The 24982-nt window shown below is 45.5% G+C and overlaps 2 protein-coding genes across 9 annotated transcripts in view; one reads left to right on the top strand and one right to left on the bottom strand.

Moving 5' to 3' along the window:
- Window positions 1-24982, top strand: part of LOC134342005 (zinc finger protein 585A-like) — a 66655-nt gene that overhangs the window by 18398 nt on the left and 23275 nt on the right. The window lies entirely within an intron of this gene.
- The window catches only part of LOC134342002 (gastrula zinc finger protein xLCGF3.1-like), a 44788-nt gene continuing 25357 nt past the window's right edge, over window positions 5552-24982 (bottom strand). For 2 of the 8 annotated variants that reach the window (XM_063039939.1, XM_063039940.1), the window contains 3 exons: window positions 21527-21690; window positions 14749-14951; window positions 12545-13588 (listed from right to left, as the gene is read on the bottom strand). In XM_063039939.1, coding sequence (XP_062896009.1) covers window positions 12680-13180 — 501 coding nt within the window. In that variant the 5' untranslated portion in view covers window positions 13181-13588; window positions 14749-14951; window positions 21527-21690 and the 3' untranslated portion in view covers window positions 12545-12679. Of the gene's footprint in view, window positions 9674-12544; window positions 13589-14748; window positions 14952-17237; window positions 19528-21526; window positions 21695-24328; window positions 24751-24770; window positions 24912-24982 lie in introns of those variants that run through there. The other 6 variants (XR_010016920.1, XM_063039937.1, XM_063039936.1 and 3 more) reach the window with 6 other exon arrangements.

The raw sequence follows: 24982 nt of genomic DNA on the forward strand, positions 1-24982 counted from the left end.
TACAGAGGAGATTTACCAGGATGCTGCCTGGTTTTGAAAGTATGCATTATGGTCAGAGATTAAGGGAGCTAGGACTTTACTCTTTGGAGAGAAGGAGGATGAGAGGAGACATGATAGAGGTGTACAAGATAATAAGAGGAATAGATAGAGAGGATAGCCAGCGCCTCTTCCCCAGGGCACCACTGCTCAATACAAGAGGACATGGCTTTAAGGTAAGGGGTGGGAAGTTCAAGGGGGATATTAGAGGAAGGTTTTTTACTCAGAGAGTGGTTGGTGCGTGGAATGCACTGCCTGAGTCAGTGGTGGAGGCAGATACACTAGTGAAGTTTAAGAGACTACTAGACAGGTATATGGAGGAATTTAAGGTGGGGGCTTATATGGGAGGCAGGGTTTGAGGGTCGGCACAACATTGTGGGCCGAAGGACCTGTACTGTGCTGTACTATTAAAATGTTCTATGTTCTAAAGACCCTGTGATCACAACAAGGAGCTGCCAGTTCATTGGTCGACTCTGGTGTGAGTATCCGCATTTCATGGTTCTTAGGGCCATTAGTTCTAAGTCCAGCATCGCTCCTGGATTCTCTCCAAACCCAAGACTTCAACTAAAGACTGTCCTGGAAACCGATTCCATGCTCGCTATGGCGATAATGCCTTCCGACTGCCCCTGTGCCCGTGTTCTGCATTTGGGTTCGTCCACCGCCACACTTGTGTAACGTGATTAATGTATTGCTTGTGCAAACAGTCAATAGATGCAATTATCACCTTTGCCCAGTAACTCGTTCTATTGCACATGTTAAATACAGAAAAAAATAATACACAAAGACATGGCCAAGGTAAAGGCAAACAAATGAGGTAACAGCAAATTTCACTTTTGCCCGGTAACAAGCCTTATTGCATTTAGTTGTAGCTGTCATCCCTTACATCGGTAAAGAGACTATGGCTGCAGAAAATGTTTCTGGACAAATGCGCACCAAGTACACCTTTTCCTCTCCTCTTGTTTTCCGTGTGTCTTGCGCATGCCCAGTAGGAGGAGATTCACCCAAATATCCGTCTAATGTGGACGGAGGTATTTTGAAAATCGCCTGGTGTGGACGTCTATTGTTTTTATGCCAAACCGACGTTTTCAAAATTATCCAGTCTAGTGTGGACGTAGCCTGAGACTTTTTACAAGCCAAACATGGTCCCAGTTAGGCTAATGAACTCAGTTGTTCTAGAAAACATTGATAACAAGTTGGCTCATCTGCAGCCAAAGCAAGAACAACAGCTGAAGGAATTAATTCTGAAGTTTATAGATCTATTTCCCGATGTTCCCAAGCAAACCACGGTCGCAGTACATGACGTAGATATTGGTCAAGCCAAACCGACTAAACAACACCCATATCACATGAACGTAGAAAAGTGTAAATTGGCTGAGCAACACATTGTATATATGCTGAAAAATGGTATTTTTAGGCCTTCAGAATCAGATTGGAGCTCACCCTGTGTTATAGTGCCCAAACCTGATGGTAGTGTTAGATTTTGCACTGATTATAGGAAGGTAAATGCAGTAACAAAAACGGATGCCTATTCTATCCCTAGGGTGGATGATTGCATCGATAAGGTTGGAAAAGCTAAATTTCTTACAAAGATTGATCTGTTGAAAGGGTATTGGCATGTTCCATTGACAGACAGAGATAGAGAAATTTCTGCATTTGTGACAGCTTCTGGGTTGTATGAATACAATGTTTTGCCATTTGGAATGAAAAATGCTCCAGAAACATTCCAGAGAATGATTGATTCTGTAATTCGAGGGTTAGAACACGCAGTTGCCTATATTGGTGACTTAGTCACACGGAGTGACATTTGGGAAGAGCATACCTCTGCAGTAGAAAAGCTGTTTGACAGGCTTTCCCAGGCCAACCTTACAGTTAACTTAGCTAACAGTAAATTTGGCCATGCCACTGTGACCTATCTTGGCTATGTAGTAGGTCAAGGCAAGTTGGCACCTGTTCAGGCAATTTCTGAAGTTCCCATTCCAACTGGTAAGAAGCCTTTTAGAAGGTTTCTGGGAATGGTTGGATATTATCGTAAGTTCTGTAAGAACTTTGCAGATATCGCTCTTCCTCTGACTAATCTCCTAAAGGGTGAAAAGTTTGTCTGGACCAAGCCTTGTCAGGAGGCATTTGATTGATTGAAAGTTATTGTTTGAGATTAGGCCAATCAATGTAGTGTTGACAGCAAATGTAATTAGCAGAATGGAGCTGTGTGTGATGACACAAGTCATGGGAATACAGAGAGTAAAGGAGGGGGCCAAGGAGACAACCCTGTGGGGTTTGTGTGCTGGGGGTCAGAGAGACAGAGGTGAGGGAGTCCACTCTTACCACCTGCCGGTGATCTGACAGGAAGTCCAGGATCCAGCTACACGAGGCAGGGTGAAGGCCGAGGTCTCTGAGCTTCTTGTCGATACTTCACGCCTTCGTATGGCTACTGCTCTGCCCATGACTGCAAGGAACTGCAGAGAGCTTTGGGGAACAGAGAACATTAGAGAAACAAGACCTCCCTATATGGACTCTTCCTACACTTCCCCTGTGTCGGAAAAGCAGGCCATGTACTCAAAGATCCTCACAACCCGCACATTCTTGCTGCAAACCCGCTCCCCCATCGGGGAAGAGATACAAAAGCCTTAAAGCCCGTACCACCAGGCTCAAGGACGGCTTCCTGTCTGTGGTTATAAGCCAAATGAATGGTCTCCAGTCCGATAAAATGGACTCGACCTCACAATGTAACTCACCGTGACCCTGCACCATATGTCTATCTGCACTGCACTTTCTCTGCAGCCATAATGCTTGGTTACAGTTATTGTTTTGTCGTATATCAGCTCAATGTACTGTCGTAATGTATCAATCTGTGTGGATGGTATGTCAGGCAAGATTTACACTGTAGCTCAGTACGTGATGATAACAAACAAATTCCCCATTTTAATTGTGTGGAAATATTAGACAGACTGAGCTGCTTTGGAGCCACAGAAGGAAATTTAATTGTTGTCATTTCTGAAGAATGCAAACAAATGGAAAAGGCTTCAATCTCACATTATGATCTGTGGTAACTGGGATCAGGTGACCGGTGGTGGGTCTCCCATACCAATTATCAGAATCAGGTTTAATAGCACCAGCATATGTCATGAAATTTGTTGTCTCTGCGGCAGCAGTAGAACCTAATTCATAATAATAGATTTTAACAATTGTGATTTAAAATAAGAATATATATATATATGAAATAGTTAAATTATGTAAGTAGTACAACATAAAAAAATGTAATAAACTATTTTAATTGTGTGGAGCTATTTGACTGACTGGGTTGTTGCATTGGAAATTCTGGAGTGAAGCTCCAGTACAACTAAACTGTGCACATTTATGAGAAGCTCAGATAAATAGAAAAGGCTAAGTTCTCACATAAATTGATCATACACCCAGAAACACTGGCTGCACTTCAGCAGGTAAAAACAGTGGAATGAAACATCATGAAAATTTTGCAGATAAAAACATATTGTCCACCCACAACGAAAGGACGTGACAGATCCGGATCTCACTGCCTTGTCTGAACGGGCGAAAGGTGAAGCTACACGGACACGTAGAGCAGTGACCGGCAGATGCTGCAGATCTGCGGGAAAACGTGAACAGGAAACAGGATCAGGTGATGGGTGGATGGTCTCCCACCTGAACCGGTGACTCTGCTCCTTGCCCCTCACATGCTGTCCGACCCATCCGCTGCATTTCCCACATTATTCCATATTTACAACAAATACATAGTTACCTTTTCTCTCCATATCTTCTCTGTCCCTGTCCCTCCACCTCCAGGTCACAGAGTCACGGGCTCGATTCCCATCCCGATCCAACACACAATTCAGACCCAAACAGGAAATGTGCAGGTTTCATTTAAATCAGTCCATGTTTGTAAACACACATTTCTATTCACATTCCTCTGGCCTCACTGGACAGCAACACTGAGAAACAGCAGGAGGTGACCATTCAGCCCCTCGAACCATCAACAAGATGGCGACTGCTCTCCCATCTCAGCCACATGTTTCTGCCGGATCCTCATTTCCTCGATCCCTTCGGTCTCCACTCATCTGCCGGCCTCTGTTTTATGTGAGGACGATCACTGAGTCTTCACTGCCCTGCGTGGTGGGGATTTACAGACATTCACCACCCTCGGAGTGGAGACATTTCCCCTCATCTCAGTCCCGGACAGTCCACCCCCTTTTTCAGAGACTGGGATCCCTGGTTCAACCGGTAATGATGTTGTGCATTTCAATGTGTTCACCTCTCAGTCCTCGATTCTCTAAATGAAAGGGTTATCACATTTGATCTTTCTTCATATGATGACCCCACCACTCCAGGGATCAGTCAGGTGAATCTTCATTGCACTCTCTATAACAAATACTCTCTAATCTCTTTCTTAATCCTCTATGGAATTAATTTCCATCTTCTGCAGCTCCGTGTTGTCCCAACCACTCACCTCCCACCCCCGTCACTATTTCCACCTTCCCACCTCCCCCTCACCTGGATCCACCTCTCAGTCCCCAGCTCTTGCCCCATGCCCACCCCTCACCTCTTTTCTCTGACTATTTCCCGTCCACTCTCAGTCCAGAGGGAGGGTCTCGGCCCGAAATGTTGACGGGCCATTTCCCTCCACAGATGCTGCCCGACCCACTGAGTTCCTCTGGCAGTTTGTTCTTTGGTCTGTATAACCCGTGTTAGTGTGGGGAGCGGGATTTTACACCATATTCCCGGTACAATCTCAACAAAACACAAATAATTGTCACTTTGCCCGGACCATTGGCCCCGCTTGCAGGGCAACAGTCTGCCGGTGTTTGCCCCCCAATGTGGTGAATCGCCACCACCGTGGGCTCAGACATTTCCACAGATGAGCCCCTCCTGTCCCCACCGGGACAAACATCCTGTCCGCCCCCTCTCTCACCGTCTTCATCCTTTCAATAAAATCCCCCTCTCCCTCCCCGGGGAACCGGCATCAAACCGACGGGCCGAGCGGTCTCCTCCTACCTCTCAGCGATACATCAGACTCCGGCCGCAGGAGACGCTTCACAAACGCCCCAACTTCCCTCGGAGGGAAATGGAAATAAATCAGAAAGCGGACATTTACTTCGGGTCTTGCTCCGCTTTGCGGTCGCCATGCGGCAGGAGACGGGGTAACGCCCTCTCGGCTGGTCCGCCTCCACTATTGGGTGTAACCAGTGATTGACATCGCTTCGCACCAATGGGAATAGCGCAGCTCTGCAATCAGTTCAATTCCTCTGTTGACTGTTCGGGGGGGGGAGGGCGTGGCTCGAGCTCAGTAGCTCAGCCGTTAAACCGAAAATGCTCGAGCGCAGCAGCGCGTGTGTGACGTAAGGCACCGTGCTCGTGACAGCAGATGCAGATACGGGGAGACCATGGGTGACGTCAGGCGCCGGGGGGGGTGCTGCTGTGTGACGTCACGTGAGGGGGAGGGTTTCAATTTAAAACACCTTTTGTTGGGTCCGATCTGGAACAACAAAATTAAATTCGGGTTTCATCGGGACCGGATCCGGTGTTGTGAGATGTGTCCGGCTGTGCCGTGTTGTTGGTGGAGTGGGCAGCGGGGTGTTTGTCTCCGGGCTCTCCTCAGCCCCGGTTTTCACTTTGCGACCGAGCCCGGGCCGTGGATCAATTCCTTGTGGTTGTGCAGGGGGTTTGGGGCGAAGGGACAGTCTGTCTGTCTGTGTGGGTCGGGGTTATGAGTGGGTGTGGGTGTGGGTCCCGGCACAAATTAACTTGTAAACACCGGACCATCTGGTGAATTGGATCAGACAGCTTCGCTCGCCTGTCCTTTCAGGAAACAACAATTCTCTCTTCATATTAATGACTGTCTAAACTTGCTGTGAACAAGATTCTGTGTTACAAGATTGTGAGTTACAGAGTCTAGGACAGCTGTCACCGTCATGGGCTGCGAGTGCAGACAGGGATTGGGGTCACTGAGCTGTGCATCAGAGAAGGACACGGGTTTGTACAGCCTCCTGTGGGGTAGAAATGTCCACACGGTGAATTCGGATCTGCTGGCACATCGGGAGTCTGAAAGGGAAAGGGAATAGGGAAGGGGCTGAGCAGAGAGTTTTAACAGGGGAACCTGTTCAGGGGTGGAGGGGTACAGGAGCTGTCTGATAGATCGTTTTAATTGTTTTTTATAATCTGACAGATGGTGACTGAGGAAGAAGCTTGTTGACGGAGGATACCCGGAGGCGAGCAGCTCAGACACGGAATCAGGAATTGAATTGAATTGACTTTATTTCTGACATCCATCAGGAGTAAAAATCTTTACCTTGCGTCTCCATCTCAATGTGCAACGTGCAATCATAGTAATTTATAATAGTTTATAATAAATAAAACAGACAATGTAATATAGAGCACACTCAAAGCCACGTGAGTTGATCAGTCTGACGGCCTGGTGGAAGAAGCTGTCCCGGAGCCTGTTGGTTCTGGCTTTAATGTTGCGGTACCGCTTCCCGGATGGTATCAGGAGAGTGACAGTGATGTGATTTCCTGCGTCACGGGTACAGACAGTCGTCTCAAGTGAGGGGTTTGTGTGGAGATGCAGCTTCCCTGGAGGTGGAGGAAAGAGGACACACCAACAGGTGGAACCAGCTGTGGGAAGACATGGTTTGTCAGGTCTGAAGATGAGCTGAATGTACCATAACCTTCAGACTGAATCAGAAAACCATTCTGAGGGTATTTGAAATGTCAGAAGCAGGGTAGATGTGATCACATGTGCAGAGGGCAGGGTTTGTGTCTCCATCAGACCCTCAGTGAGATGGTTCAAGTTACGATGTGCAGCGATGAAAGTATGGTGTTTGGGGTCGGATTTTATCACTGATTCTGACACAGTGAGAGGGTTAATTTTGCTGTAAGGAAGCAACATTAATGGAAGACGACACAGGAACTTAATCAATTGCCAGTTGTTTAGCAGAAGTGACCAATTTGTATGTTACCTTGATAGAAACAGATATTCGCAGTGGTGACAAAGGGGTTCAGTCTGGTTTACTTCAGGTTGGAGAGGGGTGAGGGGTTTTGAAATCAATGCCTTACAGTGTCACCATCGTTAATTTGTCATATCCGGAGTGGTGGATCACACAGCACGGAAACAGGCCTTTTGCCGGCCATACCTGTTCTGACCATCCACTCACTGTCTACACTGGTCCCATTTATCAGCACTCGGTTCATAGCCGACTGTATCTCGGCAGTTTCAGTGCTCACCCACTTCGTAAATGTTGTGAGGGGACCTGCCTCCACCACCACCTCGGACAGTGTGTTCCAGATTTCAGCTACCCCCGAGAGAAAAATCTCTTCCTCAGATCCCTCTAATCCTCTTCGTCCTCTTTAAATCTATGCCCTCTGATCTGTGACACCTCTGTCCCAGGATCGTGGCCGACATGGGCATCAGTGAGGCCTTTGACAAGGTTCAGCATGGTAAGTTACTGTGGGAAGTTAGATCACATGGGATCCAGGGAGAGCTGGCTAACTGGATGCACATTTGTTTTGATGGTAGGAAGCAGAGAGTGATGGTGGGAGGCTGTTTATTGGACTCAAGGCCCGGCCCAGTTGGGTTCCCCAGGGTTACAACCATTGCTCTTGTTATCTCGTGACATTTAATTATATTTGCATTTGCACAGTTTGTTGAATTATATGCTCTACTTGATCTTTCATTGATTCCATTGCTATTCTATAGATTTGCTAAGTGTTCCTGTAGAAAAAAGAATCTCACGGTTATATGTGGTGAAATTTAATGAAGGCTATGGTGCAGGTAGTTGGAAATAGGCAGTAAAAACAAAAGCAGGTCAGCATTGACTAGGAGGGCCAAAGGGCCTGTTTCAGTGCTGCTGGGCTCTGTGACTGTAATAATATTCTGATTTGTAATTTCCACAGTCAGTGCTTTGCTACTAAACACTGAACCCAGAAATTTACCAAACAAGAATTGGAACTCTCAGCTGGCTACAAAAAGCGTATACAAGTGTTGATACTTGCCAAAGGGGGTGTTACTAAGTACTGACCATGCAGGGTGCCCAAACTTTTACTTTGGGACCTTTTCCTTTTTTGCTATTTTGAAACTGTGAAAGATGGAAATAAAAGTGTAATCTTGCTTAAAATATTAAAGAAATCTGTTATCTTTATCTATATGCCTTTTGGAAATCAGGTCATCTTTTACTCACTTAGCTATTCACAGTAACAGAAATTTTAACCAGGGGTGCCCAAACATTTGCATGCCACTGTATATATCCTGAGCCTTCTGAATTGCTTCCAGAAATTCCTGCCATTGCTGCTCTGTTTTCATCCTGCCCATGTTCTTTTCAAATCAATTTTGACCAATTTTCCTCTCATGCCTCTCTAATTCTCTTTATTCCACATCTGACTTTAGCTTCTCCTTCTCCAATGTCAGGGTGAATTTGATCACATTAAGATCACTTGCCCGTAAGGGTTCTTTGAATTTAAGTGACCCAATTAATTCTGGTTCATTACAACACCCAATCCAGAATAGTTGATCCCCAAATGGGCTCAACCACGAGCTGCTCTAAAAAAGCATCTTGTAGGAATTCTAGGAATTCCTCCACTTGAGACCAACACCGTCCTAATTTTCCTAATCACCTGCATGACAATCCCCCATGACTATTGTGTGCCCTTTTGGCACGCATTTTCTATTTTCCATTGTAATTTGTGGACCACATACTTACTACTGTTTGGAGGTCTCTATGCAATTCCCATCAGGGATTTTTTTTTGACATTTGCTGTTCCTTAATTCTACCAACAGATTCTACACCTTCCAACCCTATGCCATCTCTTTCTAATGATTTTATTTAATATTTTACCAACAGATCCACACAACCCCACTACCAGCTTGTTCTTTCAAGAAACATACAAGTATCTGGGAAACAAGAGGACCTGCAGATGCTAGAAATCTAGAGAACTACACACAAACTGCTGGAGGAGTTCAGCATGTCAGGCAGCATCTATGGATGGGAATCAACATTTCAGGCCGAGACCCTTCATCGGGACTCTTGATACCCTCATATCTGGAATATCAACAAGCAAAGAAAATAGAAAGTAGTGTGAAATAGGGAAAACCTTTGACAAAATTTAGTTCAAGGCGTTTAAAAACCTGCCAAACAGAGCTCAAAGTTAACAAATACAACAAAGACAATAAACACTTTTATCAATACCAACATTGATTTTTTTAAAAAATAAAAATATCTTGGTCCCATTTCAATCAGTAAAATTTAAAGATAAATAAGAACTGAAATGATATTTACGCTCAAACACACTTAGATTAACACTACCTTGGACAGGAGCTAGAGAAGTAACACACATGAAAAAAATATCACACAAAGGTCAGATAAAACTTCTAAGTATATACTTTCAACAAAATTGAACAGGATTCAGAACTCCATGTGTGTGTATGCAATCGTGATAAGAAATATAGACCAGAAAACTTAAATGAGATGCCAACTCAGGAAAATGAAAAATCACTATGGAAGAAAACATTAACCAGTGGAATGAGTATACCCTCCATGGGAGACATCCCAACGATCTGAGCAGACGAGACGGTGACAAGGAAGCATCGAACATCTGACTGAGAGTTGGAGACCTCTTCCCAGAAACAGAGCGGTTCCTTGCAGAAATATGGGACAAGGTGGTTAACAAAAGGAAAAAAAAAATTGAGAATACATGAAATACACACAAACACGGTGGGAGGAGAAGATGGCGGCACGCCTGCGTGTGCACAGCCCTCAGGTGAAAAATGATATTGTATCTGTTAAATAGGGGCCGTGGACAATTCTGATTTGATGGAGAATGGATGTGAAAGCACAGAGGAACATCTGGAGAAATTTATGAAATGCCCGTTTGCTGCTGTCATTACTGTGTGGTCGGGAATGTTTCGGAGGGTAGGCCTCAAAATCCCTGGCCTTGCCTGCTTTTGGTGACCGAGATTGAGGTCGAATCGTTCGGACTCAGTACTCGGTGTCAGAGAGCTGATCACAGCTCGAAGTTTTCGGATGACTCAGAGTTGGATTGTGGTCGGCATGGCAGGGAGAGTTTCTCTTCCTTCTCCCGTCTGCGTGAGATGTGGGACATTTGAGAAACTTTGAACTTTACTGTGGTCACGGATTTCTTCATCAAGTTATGGTATTGTTACACTGTTTGTAACTATATGTTATAATTATGTGGTTTTGTCAGTTTTTTCAGTCTTGGTTTGTCCTGTGTTTTGTGATATCACACTGGAGGACATAATGTATCATATCTTAAGGCATGCATTATACTAAATGACAATAAAAGAGGACTACATGTCTTCATAATCATATAAAAACAAGGCAGTAAGTGCAGAAAATGCCAAGAGAAATCAGACACAATCCAACACATTCCAGGATCCTGCAGCAGTTTAACTCAATCTGATTACTTGCAAAGGTACAATCAAATGGCAAATAATATTCACAAAAATCTTGCTTTAAAATACAAACTCATGAAGGCCCTCCATCACTTCATAAAGGCATCAGATTTCAAGCCTGATCCAGTTCAGTCAAAATATTACAAATTATATGATAATCAATACATTATTTCAGATAGGACAATTCATAATAACCATCCGGATATAATATTACAGGATAAACAAGCAGAAACAATTCTCTCAATAGATAAAACCATTCCCCACACACACATGTTCCTCGACCAGTGGAGCACCTCACCACAGGTATTGTTTCTGTCATCAGTCAGACAACTGAAAGATTTTCTCTGTCAATCAGCTTCCAAATGTTGTTACTCTGTCATTCGTTGCCACGCCCCTCATCATATCCCTTCTCCTCATCATACGTTCTTACCCCGACCATCATCCAGATCCACAAACTCTGTCCTGTGCAGACCTGCCTCTGGTTTCTGACCCTGCTTCATTGAACATCCAACTAATGGTTTCCCATTCTGCTTTCAGTCTTTAGAGGACAGTGGTGTTTTCTAACAACCCTTTAGAAGCAGGGAAAATGACCCATAATGTGGAAATGAGTCATCATTACGGAAGTTAACGACCAATGTCATTCTTCCTCAGCCCAGAGACTTGAGAGGCAAAGAACATCTCAGACAGAACTGCAGTCAGCTCGACTTCTTGAGTCTGCAGAAAATTCAAGGGAAGCCTCTTCACCCACAGAGTGGTGACTGTTTGGAACCCATAAGCACAGGGAGAGCGAGAGATGAACAACAGGGCAGGATTTCAAAGGACCGTCGTGGAACTGAATCACTGGCAGGGTCCAGCCGGCCTGAGTTGATTCTCTACTGTATACTTGGTGCGTTATAAATTCACTAAGTACTGGAGACAGAGTTTAAAATAGAACTGATATATTTGTCTCCGATCTAGAATATTAAACTCCAGTTCCATTAAAGGTGAATATGCAGCAGAAGAAACTCCTCCCATGCCCAGTGACCAGGGTGCAGAACTGGGTGTGGTGAGCACCAGAAATAATTGCAGAGTTCAGCACTGACAGTCACTCTCAAAATTGCATTCAGCAACTGTGATGGACAAATATCCAGCAAGCAGCTTATTGAAACTTTCTCCCCAGTGTGAACCCGGTAGTGTATCACAAGTGTAACATGCTGTAAGGTTTCACTGCTAATGTAACGGCCTCTCTGTAATGTTTCACTTCTGAGGTAATGGTTCTCTGTAGCAGTAATGTTTAGGTTATGACTAGAGATAACAGGGTTTTGGCGTGCAGGGCTTTCCAAAGAGAGAAATGTTTTTTCTTGTGAGTCTGGAAGAGAGATTTCATGGTCTTTTGCTGGGGGGAGATGAGAAGACACGAATGGAGAGAGTGGGCCCTTTTGCTTTTTTTTTTGTTTCCTTTACTAACCACATAGTCAAAGTAAGAATTATAAAGCTCAATTGTTTAATCACATATTGTCTCCTGCTTGTTATTTTGCGGTACTGATTTGTAACAGTGGACACATCACACAGCATCCACCCAAACGAGATTTCTTAAGTTTGGCTGGGCTGGAGGGCTATCACCCCCTATATTAAGCTGCTAGCCGAAGCAAGAGTTACATAAGGTTAGATGACTGAGTGACTCACTTCCCACATTCAGAGCAGGTGAACGGCCTCTCCCCAGTGTGAACTCAGTGATGCACATTTGGTTGATTTGGCTGAGAGAATCTCTTCCCAATGTCTGAGCAGGTGAACGGCTTCTACACAGTGTGAAGTCGCTGGTGTCTCAGGAGGTGGAATGACCGAGTGAATCCTTTTCCACATTCTGAGCAGGTGAATGGCCTCTCCCCAGTGTGAACTGACTGGTGTTCCTTCAATTGAGATGACTGAGTGAATCCCTTCCCACACACTGAGCAGGTGAACGGCCTCTCCCCTGTGTGAACTGACTTGTGTACAAGTAGGTGGGATGACCGAGTGAATCCCTTCCCACAGTCTGAGCAGGTGAATGGTCTCTCCCCAGTGTGAACTCTCTGATGTTCCTTCAGATGAGATGAGTAAGTGAATCCCTTCCCACAGTCTGAGCAGGTGAACGGCAGCTCCCTGGTGTGAACTCGCTGGTGTGCCTTTAGGTTAGATGACCAAGTGAATCCCTTCCCACACACTGAGCAGGTGAATAGCCTCTCCCCAGTGTGAACTCTCTGATGTACCTTCAGTTTAGATGACTGAGTGAATCCCTTCCCACAGTCTGAGCATTTGAACGGCCTCTCCCCAGTATGAACTGACGTATGTACCAGTAGGTCGGATGACCGAGTGAATCCCTTCCCCACAGTCTGAGCAGGTGAACGGCTTCTCACCGGTGTGAAATCGCTGATGTCCCTTCAGTTCAGATGACGAAGTGAATCCCTTCCCACAGTCTGAGCAGGTGAATGGCCGCTCCCCAGTGTGAAATCGCTGATGTATCTTCAGTTGAGATGACGAACTGAATCCCTTCCCACAGTCTGAGCAGATGAAAGGCCTCTCTCCAGTGTGAACTCTCTGATGTACCTTCAGTTTAGATGAGCAAGTAAATCCCTTCCCACAGTCTGGGCAGGTGAACGGCCGCTCCCCGGTGTGAACTGACTGGTGTCTCAGTAGGGCGGATGACCGAGTGAATCCCTTCCCACAGTCTGAGCAGGTGAACAGCTGCTCTCCAGTGTGAACTCGCTGGTGAGCCATTAGGTCAGATGACCGAGTGAATCCTACCCCACAAATTCAGCAGATGACCAGCCTCTGCCCAGTGTGATCTGACTGGTGTGTCCACAGGTGGGAAGACCGACTGAATCCCTTTTCACATACAGAACAGGTGAATGGCCTTGTCCCAGTGTGAACTTGCTGATGTACCTTCAGTTGAAATAACCAACTGAATCCATTCCCACAGTCTGAGCAGATGAATGGGTTCCCCCCTGTGTAAAATGACGGGTGTGCCAGTCGGTCAGATGATCGAGTGAATCCCTCCCCACAGTCTGAGCAGGAAGGATGATCGAGTGAATCCCTTGCTCCACTTCTTAAATATCTGGACCAAGACAGCAAAACTAGCGTGTTGTGCTCAAGATTGCTGTAGACAAATTCCTTGTTGTGTTTAACCTGTAAAAATATTTACAAAATCCATCAATGGGTGTCGGTCAACATTTCAGAAGAGATCAATTAAGTTGTCAAGGTGTGATCTGACATCACATTGTTACAGTGAAGTTCAACCCAAGTTGGAGACAGAAATCATCTTCTCACTGGGCACTGTGCTGGTATCTGGAATGACCATCAATTCCCTGATGCTGTTCCTGTCTCTATGAGAATAGGGCATTTCCACCATCTCCAATCTCTGACCTGGCTCAGTTTGACTCTCTCCACTGGTATTATTCCCTGTTCCCACTGAGCTACATGGGTTCCTGGCCCCACAGTAACTGAAACACTCTCACACAAATAGCTGGCAGTGCATTCCACACACCCACCACTCTGTGTAAAAAACTTACCCCTGACATACCCTTGGTATTTATTTCCAAGCACCTTAAAACTATGACCCCTCTTGTTATCCATTTCAGCCCTGGGAAAAAGCCTCTGGCTATCCACACGATCAATGCCTCTCATCATCCTATATCCCTAAAAAAAGGCTCTAAACATAAACAAGGAAATTATACATTGAAGATTTGTTAGAAGTATACAAAATTATAAGGGTATAGATAGGGTTAATGCAAGCAGCTCTTTCCACTGAGGTTCGGTGGGATGACAACCAGAGGTCATGGGTGAAAATTTAACGGGAACGTTTGGAAAATCTCTTTACTGAAATGGTTGTGAGAGTGTGGAATGAGATGCCAGCACAAGTGGTGAATATGAGCTCGGTTTCACCATTTCGAAGAGGTTTGGATGGTAGGGGTACGGAGGGCAATGGTCCCAGTGCACGTGGTTGCATTAGACAGCTTAAATGTTTGTTTGGCATTGAATAGATGGGCCAAATAGCCTGCTTCTGAACTGAACTTCTCCATGTTTCCATGACAGAGAAGCTGGACAAATTTGTTCAGAAGGGATACGGTAGGAGTGACAACGGAGCAGCAATGGCTGGAGTTTCTGGGAGCAATTCGGGAACTGAGTGATCGATACATTCCAAAGAAGTGGAAGCAGTGGAAAGGCAGGAGGACACAACCATGGCTGAAATGAGAAGCCAAAGCCAACATCAAAGCCAAAGAGAGGGCAAACAAAAGAGCAAACACTGACAGGGAATGGACTGGCACAGTGTGAACTTGCTGATGTACCTTCAGTTGAGATTACTGACTGAATCCATTCCCACTGTCTGAGCAGGTGAATGGGTTCACCCCTGTGTAAAATGACGAGCGTGCCAGTCGCTCAGATGATCGAGTGAATCCCTTGCTCCACTTCTTAAATATCTGGACAGAGACAGCAAAACCGGCGTGTTGTGTTCGAGATTCCCGTAGACAAGTTCCTTGTCATTTTTAACCTGTAAAAAGATTTATAAAATTCATCAATTGGTGCAGCACAACAGTTCAGATGAGATCACTTCAGTTGTCAAGGTGTGATCTGGCATCACACTGTTACAGTGAAGTTCAACTCAAGTTGGAGAGAGAAGTCATCTTCTAACTGGGCACATTGATGGTATCTGGAATGAATTCTCTGATGTTCTTTCTGTCTCTATGAGAATGGGTTCAGAGGAGATGTGAGGGGTAAGTTTTGTTAATGCAGAGAGTGCTGAGTGTGTGGAATGGGCTGCCGGCAACGGTGGCAGAGGTGGATACAACAGGGTTTTTAAGAGACCCCTGGACAGGTATATGGAGAAAATTAGGGGTAATTTCTCAGGTATGGACATATTCGGCACAGCTTTGTGGGCCGAAGAGCCCGTGTTGTGGGGTAGTTTTTTTTTCTATCTTTCTACCATTCCCAATCTGTCACTTGGCTCAGTTTGACTCTCTCCATTGGTATTATTCCCTGTTCCCACTGAGCTGCATGAGTGCCTGGCCCCACAGTAACTGAAACACTCTCACACAAATAGCCTTTGTTGACCTGCAGCTGGGATTTTCTTTTATATATTACTAACTTAAAGTGCCACAGTTTTAACACCATATAAACAATTCCTGCTGAGATGAATGGTTGGTCCGCACAGCTGTTAAAAGGACTTAATGTGAATTTTTGTATTATTTCAGGTTCTTGTCACAGTCACAGAAAATTACAACACAGAAACAGACCCTTTGGGCCATCTAGTTGATGTCGAGCTACTTAAACTTTCCACTGCCATACCCCTACCATCCAGGTACCTATACAAACCTCTTAAATGTTGGACTTGAGCTTGCATGAACCAGTTGTGCTGGCTGCTCATTCCACACCTGGATGACCATCTGTGTGAAGAAGTTTCCCCTCATGTTCCCCCTACCGTTTCACCTTTTATCCTTGACCCATGGCTTCTGGTTGTAGTCCCACCCAATCCCAGTGGAGAAAGCCAGCTTGCATTAACCCTATCTATGCACCTCTATCACAATCAAATCTCTGCTCAATCTTCCACATTCCAAGCAATAAATTCCTGATCTGTTCAATCTTTCCTAATAACCCAAGTCCTCCAGACCTGGCAACATCCTTGTGAATTTTCTCAGAACTCTTTCAACCTCTTTTACATCTTTCCTGTAGGTAGGTGACGACAACTGCAAACAAGACTCCAAATTAGGCCTCACCAATGTCTTCTACAAGTCAACATAACACCCATGGGACCGAAAGAAGCTGCAGAAGATCGTGAACACGGCGCGGCGCAGCACATCACACAAACCAATCTTCCGTCCTTGGACTCACTTTACACCGCACACTGTCGGAGCAGTGCTGCCAGGATAATCAAGGACACGACCCACCCAGCCAACACACTTTTCATCCCTCTTCCCTCCAGGAGAAGGTTCAGGAGCTTGAAGACTCGTACGGCCAGATTTGGGAACAGTTTCTTTCCAACTGTGTTCAACCAACACCCCTGACCCCCCACACTCACACAAGCCAAACTTACCACTAGAACATTAGACCTCTGCTAGTTTAAATTCCTGAACTAACAAATCCCTTGTCACCGCTTTGACATTCCTCTGCCAGGTAATTTCCCGACACCTCCCCCCCACCTCGAGCAGTTTCTAAAGTGGCCCACCTGTTGTTGTGCAGGATAGCAACAAGAGTACTCTGTGATGGCTGTTTAACCTCATTCCCCTTCCTGACTCTCACCCAGTTTCCTGTGTCCTGCACCTTGGGTGTAACTCACCTCTCTTCATGTCATATCTATCACCCCCTCCAACTGCTGGATGATCTGGAATTCATCCATCTCAAGTTCCAACACCTTAAAGTGCAGGGTTAGAAGCTGCAGCTGGATGCACATCTTGTAGGTCAGTGGTCCCCAGCCACCAGGCTACGGACCGGTACCGGGCCGCAAGGCAACGATATGATTTGGCGATATGAGTCAGCTGCACCCTTCCTCATTCCCTATCATGCCCACTGCTGAACTTGAACGCACGCGAGGTCAAAACGCACACGTCATCCATGTCAGCACGGGAAGAAGATCAACTCTTCGAGCTTGCAAATGACGGCAGGCTGAAAAGTACATTTGACATAACATCTCTGCCGGCATTCTGGATCAAAGTCAAGGCTGAATATCCTGGGATAGCCACGAAAGCATGGAAAATGTTGCTTCCATTTCCAACATATTTCTGCAAAGCGGGGTTTTCTGCAATGAATGCAATGAAAACTAAATTGTGGAATAGAGTGGACATAAGGAACCCCCTTCGAGTATCACTGTCTCCCATCACCCCTCGATGGCACCGTCTTGTTGCAGGGAAACATGCCCAGGGCTCCCACTGATTCAGCGATATTGGTGTGTTGCAATGATTTTATATGTTCATACGGGGAAAATATGTGCTGTGTGTTTAATATCCAAACGTTACTTAAAATGTTATGATGACCTACAAGTGACTTATAATTGACTTATCACTATATAACAGTAACATATAGTAAAAGCAGGAATGATACGATAAATACACAGCCTATATAAAGTAGAAATAATGTATGTACAGCGTAGTTTCACTGAACAGAATCGCCAAAAACAATTTGTAGAAAAAAAATCGGTACGTACATGCATGCGCACACAAGTGCCCGTGCAAGGCTTCATGGTCATTGTAGTCTTTCTCAGAGTAAACACAACTTATTTGACTGCTACCCTTGTCCCTTGGTAACTCTACCCTGCCCCGCTCCCCAGTCAGCCGCTCCGCAAGAGTATTGTCAATAATAAACCAGTCCGCGGTGCAAAAATAGTTGGGGACCCCTTTTGTAGCTGAGGGCATCATGGACACTGGAGGTCTCCCCATCTTCCCACCAATGTCCCTTCTAATTGGTAATGACCAGTGTGCACATAAATATAGTACCGTGCATTTTTCCCACCCAGTGACAAAATGTGCACAGTGAATTTTATATAGAGAGGTATTCATTTTTACAGCTAGCAAATCACTGTCACTAAGAACTTTGATCTCCTTTGGGTTCGATTGGGTTCATCTGCATTCTCACACAACCTATCTCGTAGGCCTGTTAACGGGTAATGAAGGATTTTCTCACAAGAGCCTTTGCACCCAGTGCTCCCGAACCCCGATCCTCCCAGTGCTCAGATACGGTGGCCGCTCGGGTAAAACAGCAGCGGCAGGGAAGGGAAGGTCCCTATACCCTGAGATCCACACAGGGAATACTGAGGATTATTCCGAGACAGGGAGGGAAGAATCCAATAAAACCCCAGAGTTAATGGCTCCACAAAGACAGTTGCCCACCGGAATGCTGCCCAATCCATGAGCAGGAGGAGGGACAGCCCTCAGTGATTCCTCTGTATGCACCCTGGAAGCCTCAGGAAATGATCATGATCATGAATCAGGCCCCAGATAGAAAAGAAAAACCAGCACAGTTTGCTCAGTTTGTCCGCAGTACTATACAAGAGTTTAATGTGACCCCACAAGATTTATTCGGTCTCTGCTGCATGATTCTGTCAGCTGATGAGGGCTGGAAATGGAAGGCAGAATTGAGATACCAAATCTATCAGCAGTTACAGGCGGGAAACCATAATGAGAATGAACAGACAGACCAGATTATTCAGGCCTTGGAAAGGGCTCTCCAGCAACTCGTAAACATCACTCAGGTACAAGAAGGCAAACCTCAGCCTGGGGAAATTGGGACCAGACTATTGGGAGCGATTTGTGCCCTATTGGGGCACTTTCACAGGAGATCAAGCCTTTAATGATGGGAATCCGTCCCCCAGTTTAATGCCTTACTGCTCCAATGCTTACCAATTAAGTTAGTGATAGTCATAGTCAGAGTCATAATTTATTGATCCCGGGGGAAATTGGTTAAAGTTAGCCAACATGATTAAAACAAATTATATGGATTGGCCTGAGAATCAACGAAATTGAATGCAACGAGCTTTGACGTATTATTGGGACCCGGCTTTTGAATCCCGATCAACCCCGAAGGGAGCTAATATTAAAGGTGATTATGTTCAGCGGGAAGCAGGACGCGAGCGGGCTACATCTGGGGATCAGAAATTGGAACGAAAACTGACCAAGGGACAGGTGGGGACAACAACCGAGGGAAGAGCCTGGAGTTCCTTGCCTACACTTGACGAAACAAGCATCCAGCACCAAGGGAGACTGGCAAGACTTGGTTGTGGGCCAACTCCGATACTAGAACGAGTCTGAGGTGAAGACGGGACATCTGGTAAGGCACTCTTTTAATATTGACCAAACCCAAGATGTTGTTCCCCATCTCTGGGCAATTTCAGGCCATGAATTCGATTACACCAACTGCTCCCCTGTCCGGATCATCATGAAAGAAGGCCAGACTCTCCCACCCATTCCGCAATATCCCCTCAATCCCGAGGCAATATTTTATGACGATGCAAGCTCTTCTGTGGATCCAGCAGCATATTCTGGCTATGCGATGGTGACGGACAGTGAAATAGTTGAGCAGGCCTCTTTTGAGGCAGCTGTCTCCGCCCAGAAGGCTGAGCTGTTTGCTCCGACTCGTGCCTGTATCCCAGCAAAAGACAAAAGTGCGAACGTTAACCCAGACTCCCGTTATGCATTTGGAATTGTACATGACTATGGGCCAACTAACCAAAATACTCCAAGCATTACAATCGCAGATACAGCAGGCTTACAAGGAAGAGAACTACCCCACAGAGAGGAGTGACTATCCCACCATAGAACCTGGGGACTTTGTCCTGATCAAGAACTGGAATTGAGGGAAACTCAGTTCTCGGTGGAGAGGACCACATCAGGAGTTACTGACCACCCCCATGCTGTGAAACTGAAGGGGTAATCTTGGTGGATACCATCGAACAGACTGCAAACATGTTACTGAAGGAACTGAGTAGAAGGACTCTCTCGGACCAAAGGAAAATGTATTGGTTGATAGTGGTGTTCGTGTTTATGACTTTGAGAGGGCTCACCCCAGCATCTGGGGGCTCCCATGTTAACACCTTTCTGTCTCTCTGTCACACCTGTGCCAAACAGGTAGAACTAGGGGCCCGCTGGGTTTGTGCTGAAATTCCCCAGCATGATAAAACTATGATTCCAATGTCAGTAATCCCGCTCAACCAGAGTGAGGAACTCTCAGCCTGGGCTTTCTCAAATATCACCCGGGGAAGTGAGGTGAGGAACTGTGGTTCAGTCAGAGATGACTGTGGATGTCAGTGTTTTGAGGGATGGTATCTCAGGCCCTGACCAAACGGAATTCCTATACTGGGAAACATGCATCCTGGCCATACTTGCAGGTGCCCAGCAGCGGAGAGGAATAACTGAGACTGAGTGATTTTGGATGATCGCTTTTCTCTCCTATGGAGTAGCCAGGAATTCACGAGAGATAATCAATTTGGCTACAACACTTGAGGAGCTGGCCACAATACTGCAGGGGCCCTGACAGAAACACAGGCCCAAGTAACAGAAATATCCACTGAAATGATTGCAATCCGGCAAACAGCCCTACAGAATCGTATGGCTTTAGATTTTATCCCAGCTGAGAAAGGGGGAACCTGTGCTATTATTGACACAGAATGCTGCAACTATATCCCTGATGACTCCACTAACATTACATCCCTCTCCGAGCACACTGCCAAGGAGATTGACAACATCAAGAAAGTAGGGCAGGATTTACACGGGTTCACCGAAGAGTCAAAATGGTGGTCTTTGAAGGCCTTTTCGGTAATATGTGGGGCATGATATTGCATTCTGGCCTAATAGTTATACATATCATTGTAATAATTAACATTGCACGCTGTTTTTACCCACTGATAAGTCAATGCTGTACTCAGTGGCTTTCTCTGTAAAAAAAAATACTGCTTTGTTGATCATGTAATGATCAAAAGGAGGGAATGATAAAGTATGTAAAAGGGTTAACACTTCGTTAAACAATAGCAGCCTGTTTTTCTGAAAGAAACTGCTGATGATCAACAGATGTGCTAAGCCACGCTGAGCCATATTTCTTCTTGAGGGTAGCTAGCTGGGGTTTCAGGATGCTTATCTCCCTGTGCATTCATGCATAGAGATAGGACAGCTTCAGTCTGTTCTGTGTGTGTAAGCCATTATGACAATATGTAATTTGCCTTTCAGGGCTGTCGTGTAGTAAATAACTTTTGCTCCAGTCTATCTTGTGTGTGGGCTATCTAGACAGATATACCTGTGGTGTAAGGGGAATTGTTAGTCAGTTAGTGGATTGGGCGAGAAAAGTCATACACTGTTCCTGTTTGAGCAACTAACTGAGTAAGCCCCGGGTGCTTGGAATAAAGAGTTTGTACTTATACAGTCTCTGAGTGACTTTATCCGGATTCGACTTCCACAGAATGGGAGTGGTTTTAAAGGGCTGGGCAGCTGGAAGCACATTACCAGACCTGGAGTGATTGCAAATGGGTCTGACAGAGGCATAATTGGTTCTTCTGGGCACATTCAGTCTTACTCCAACTATTTCCTACTTTCTCTTGTACAGTTATGTAAAGTCTAAAGGACCAGTGTTTGAGTAAATGAGACTCACCAAACTTTCCCCTGACCGAATCACTGGTTTCTCCGAGTCAGATGGGTCCTCTCCAGTTGATGCTCTCAGTCCTTGGGCTGGTTCACTTGTTGCTGTTCCCTCGTCTTCAGTCGTGGTTTGCTTCCAGTTGGGGGTTTTCTCCCAATAAATCTCTCACCGCAGGTCTAACTTTAACAGGAAAGATAATGAAGCTCATTAACAATAAAATGGAGAACAAAACATTTCTGCTTAATGTTACTAAGAACAAAACTCACTGAAAATTAAACGTTGAAGGCAGATATAATGATCTCAGTGAACAATCTTTTATTGTCCCTCACACATCACAAAACAATATGGGATAAAAAGGAGCCATCATTCAGACACTGTCAGACATCAGACACTGGAACAGAATTAGGTGATTCGATCCAGCTGGTCTGCCCCACCACTCAACTATGGCTGATTTTTATTCCAACACCATATTCCTGCCTTCCACCTGTAACCCTGAAGCTACTTCGAAATCATGAATACATTAATCTCTGTCATAAATATACACAAATGGCAGCCTGAACCAACCTCTGTGGCAACAAATTCCACAGATCAGACATATTTTGGCCAAATTTTTTTCTCATCTCAGTTTTAAAGGGAAGCATCTTTATTCTGAGTCTGCTGTCAGATCTCCTCTTCAAGTCCACTGTATCCAGGCTTTTCAACATCCGGAAGGTTTACTTAACCATACATCCCTCCACCACCCCCACCGTCCCTCTGAACTCCATTGAGCACAGTTCCAGAACCATCAAATGCTCCTCATACATAAAGCTGATCATTCCTGAGATTATTCTTGTAAACCTCGTTAGCAACAACTGTACTGAACACATTTCCAGGAATAACAGACAAATTGGTACCAGGATAATTTACAGGGAAAAGTTGTGGTTTCTTTACTGTTCTACTATCACAGAATGAACCATTTCCATTCCCAGCTTAAAACAGGTCCATTTCAGGAAATATAAACCAGTTCAGGGTGAATGTAATAAAAAGAAACTTAATTACCAGAAACGCTCAGCAGGTAAGGAACAGCTGTGGGGAGAGGAACAAACTTTGCAATTCAGGTTAATAAAGTTTTGTCAGAATGACTGCAAACATTTTCAGCTTTTAGTGCAGATCCGCAGCAACTTGAGATTCTGCTTGATTTCCACCGAGTCAGAGACAGGTGACAGTGAGTTGTGGGGGTGGGATTTGCAAACACAGTTTGAACACCAAACTCACAGGTCTATTTCTACTGTTGTAAACACGGAACAGCTCATTTACTCATAGCCTCCCCCTGTGAGGATGGAATGGGAATGCATCCTCTCCTCAGATTAGCAGTCATTGCTTCCGAAGGAATTCCAGAAACAAACATCTGATCCCAGACCAGAAATACCCGCTCAACACCTCATAAGCCCAAGCAGCTTGATCCCCGGGTCCATTTTACCTGGATCAAAAACTGTGATATCCCCAGGACCCAACCTCACAGAGTCAACAGCTGAATCTGCCACTCACCGACCCTGAGAGACTCACACATCGTCCCCGCATCTCACACTGGGTAGTGCAATCTGGGATTTCCCCACAACCAGTGTCCAGCTGCTCAAAATTTCTGCTTCACTGCAGAAAGACGACCATCCCATCCCATCTGTAGAAGCACTAACCAATGTCAAAACCAAAACACCAACAGTTCCATATGCCTGGAAAGCTGATCACAGGATTATAGCCCAAGCACCAACTTTCCCAGTACTCTTTGCTGCCCGTAAAATGCTGCAATGTGTCAGACAGTAATAGTTCCCAGCAAGCACCTCCACACCAATGCACAACAGAACTGGAACCTGATGACCCTCAGGCATTCCAGCTAACAAAAACTGATTCTGGAAATAACTCATCAAGGCCAAATGTGCAAAAGAAGACCTCACAATGAAGACAAAGGTTAGAAGAAAGATTGCTCATATATATCATTGAGGAGGTGGGACACAGGGTGGACCAAGGTTGACCCAGATGGCTGATGCATAGCACTGAAGCGGGTGGCAGGAGACTAAATAGAGGTTGAACAAGATGGCAGGGATGAGCAAATGGAACCAGGTGGGAGAAGGGATCAAGGACAATCACTGATGGTCCTCCAACAATACACAGATACTGAATGAATAGTACAAAAGATTCTAAAATAACAAAGTTATAACAAACAACAGGAACTTTTCCATATATACTTTGACCCTCACCAAATTTTTATCAACACACCATAGAAAATTTCCCATCTGGACACTTCTTGCTTTTGCATGGTAACTACTCTGCCCATGTCTGCGAGGAAATGCAGAGACCTTTAGATACAGATCTTGTCTTGTACATACTGCACCAACCACCATCGCTGGGCTCTTAACGTGCAGGGGCAATGTGTGGTTAAGTGCCTTGCTCACAGACACAACACGCTGCCTGGACTGAGGCTCGAACTCATGACCTTCAGATTGCTAGTTCAACAGCTTAACCACTTGACCATGTGCATATCACAGAAACCCCTGGACTTCCCAGTCCCTTGGTAAACCAGGCAGTGAAATCAAAGATCCCCATAACGTAGGACATACTCCTTTCTCACCCACCCCAATCGGGGAGAAGACACAACAACCAGAAAGCTCAAGGACAAATGCGAGGAGCCTCAGGGAGCGAGGCGAGTTGGGGGAAGTTAACAGGACTCAGTGGCCAACATCATATTTCCCAACACGATATGGAGGAAGCATCACCACCCATCTGGGGACTATAGATAGATAGATAGATAGATAGATAGATAGATAGATAGATACTTACTTAGACATACTTTATTGATCCCGAGGGAAATTGGGTTTCCTTACAGCCGCACCAACCAAGAATAGAGCATAAGTATAGCAATACAAAAACCACAAACAATCAAACAACAAAATGCAAACTATGCCAGATGGAAAATAAGTCCAGGACCAGCCTATTGGCTCAGGGTGTCTGAGTACACACCACGTGATCTGCGTCACAAAGCGGAGGGCGGGACAGATCTCCGGCACACAGCCTCACGTGACCTGTTGGCGGGACTTCCATTTCAATTCTGCGGAAATAGACAGCTTGGGCTCCTGGTTTGGATCGTTCAATGAAGATTAAGTGAAGTCTACGCATTTCTGACGAGCCCAGACAACTCGAAAATAAACGAGTAATTGGCCCTCAGTTCGGGACTCACGGCCAGCATCAGATCTCCCCGCTCGGGAACGGTCTCAATACTCACCAATAGGAAAGTGATACCTTCGGCCCGTCGAAGTGATCCCAACTCAGGAGGCGAGGATACCCTACCCGATCCCGCAGACGATCGGCTTCAGCACTGACCGGAAAGGAAAACACCGCCCACCCGGACACTATGAGCATGCGCGGTGGGTGTTACAGACTTGTAACAGACGGAGGGCGGGGCCTTGGAAACAGACGCGCAGATGCTGCCCAGCT

This window comes from Mobula hypostoma, unplaced genomic scaffold (assembly GCF_963921235.1).
Source record: "Mobula hypostoma unplaced genomic scaffold, sMobHyp1.1 scaffold_94, whole genome shotgun sequence".
NCBI lineage: Eukaryota > Metazoa > Chordata > Chondrichthyes > Myliobatiformes > Myliobatidae > Mobula > Mobula hypostoma.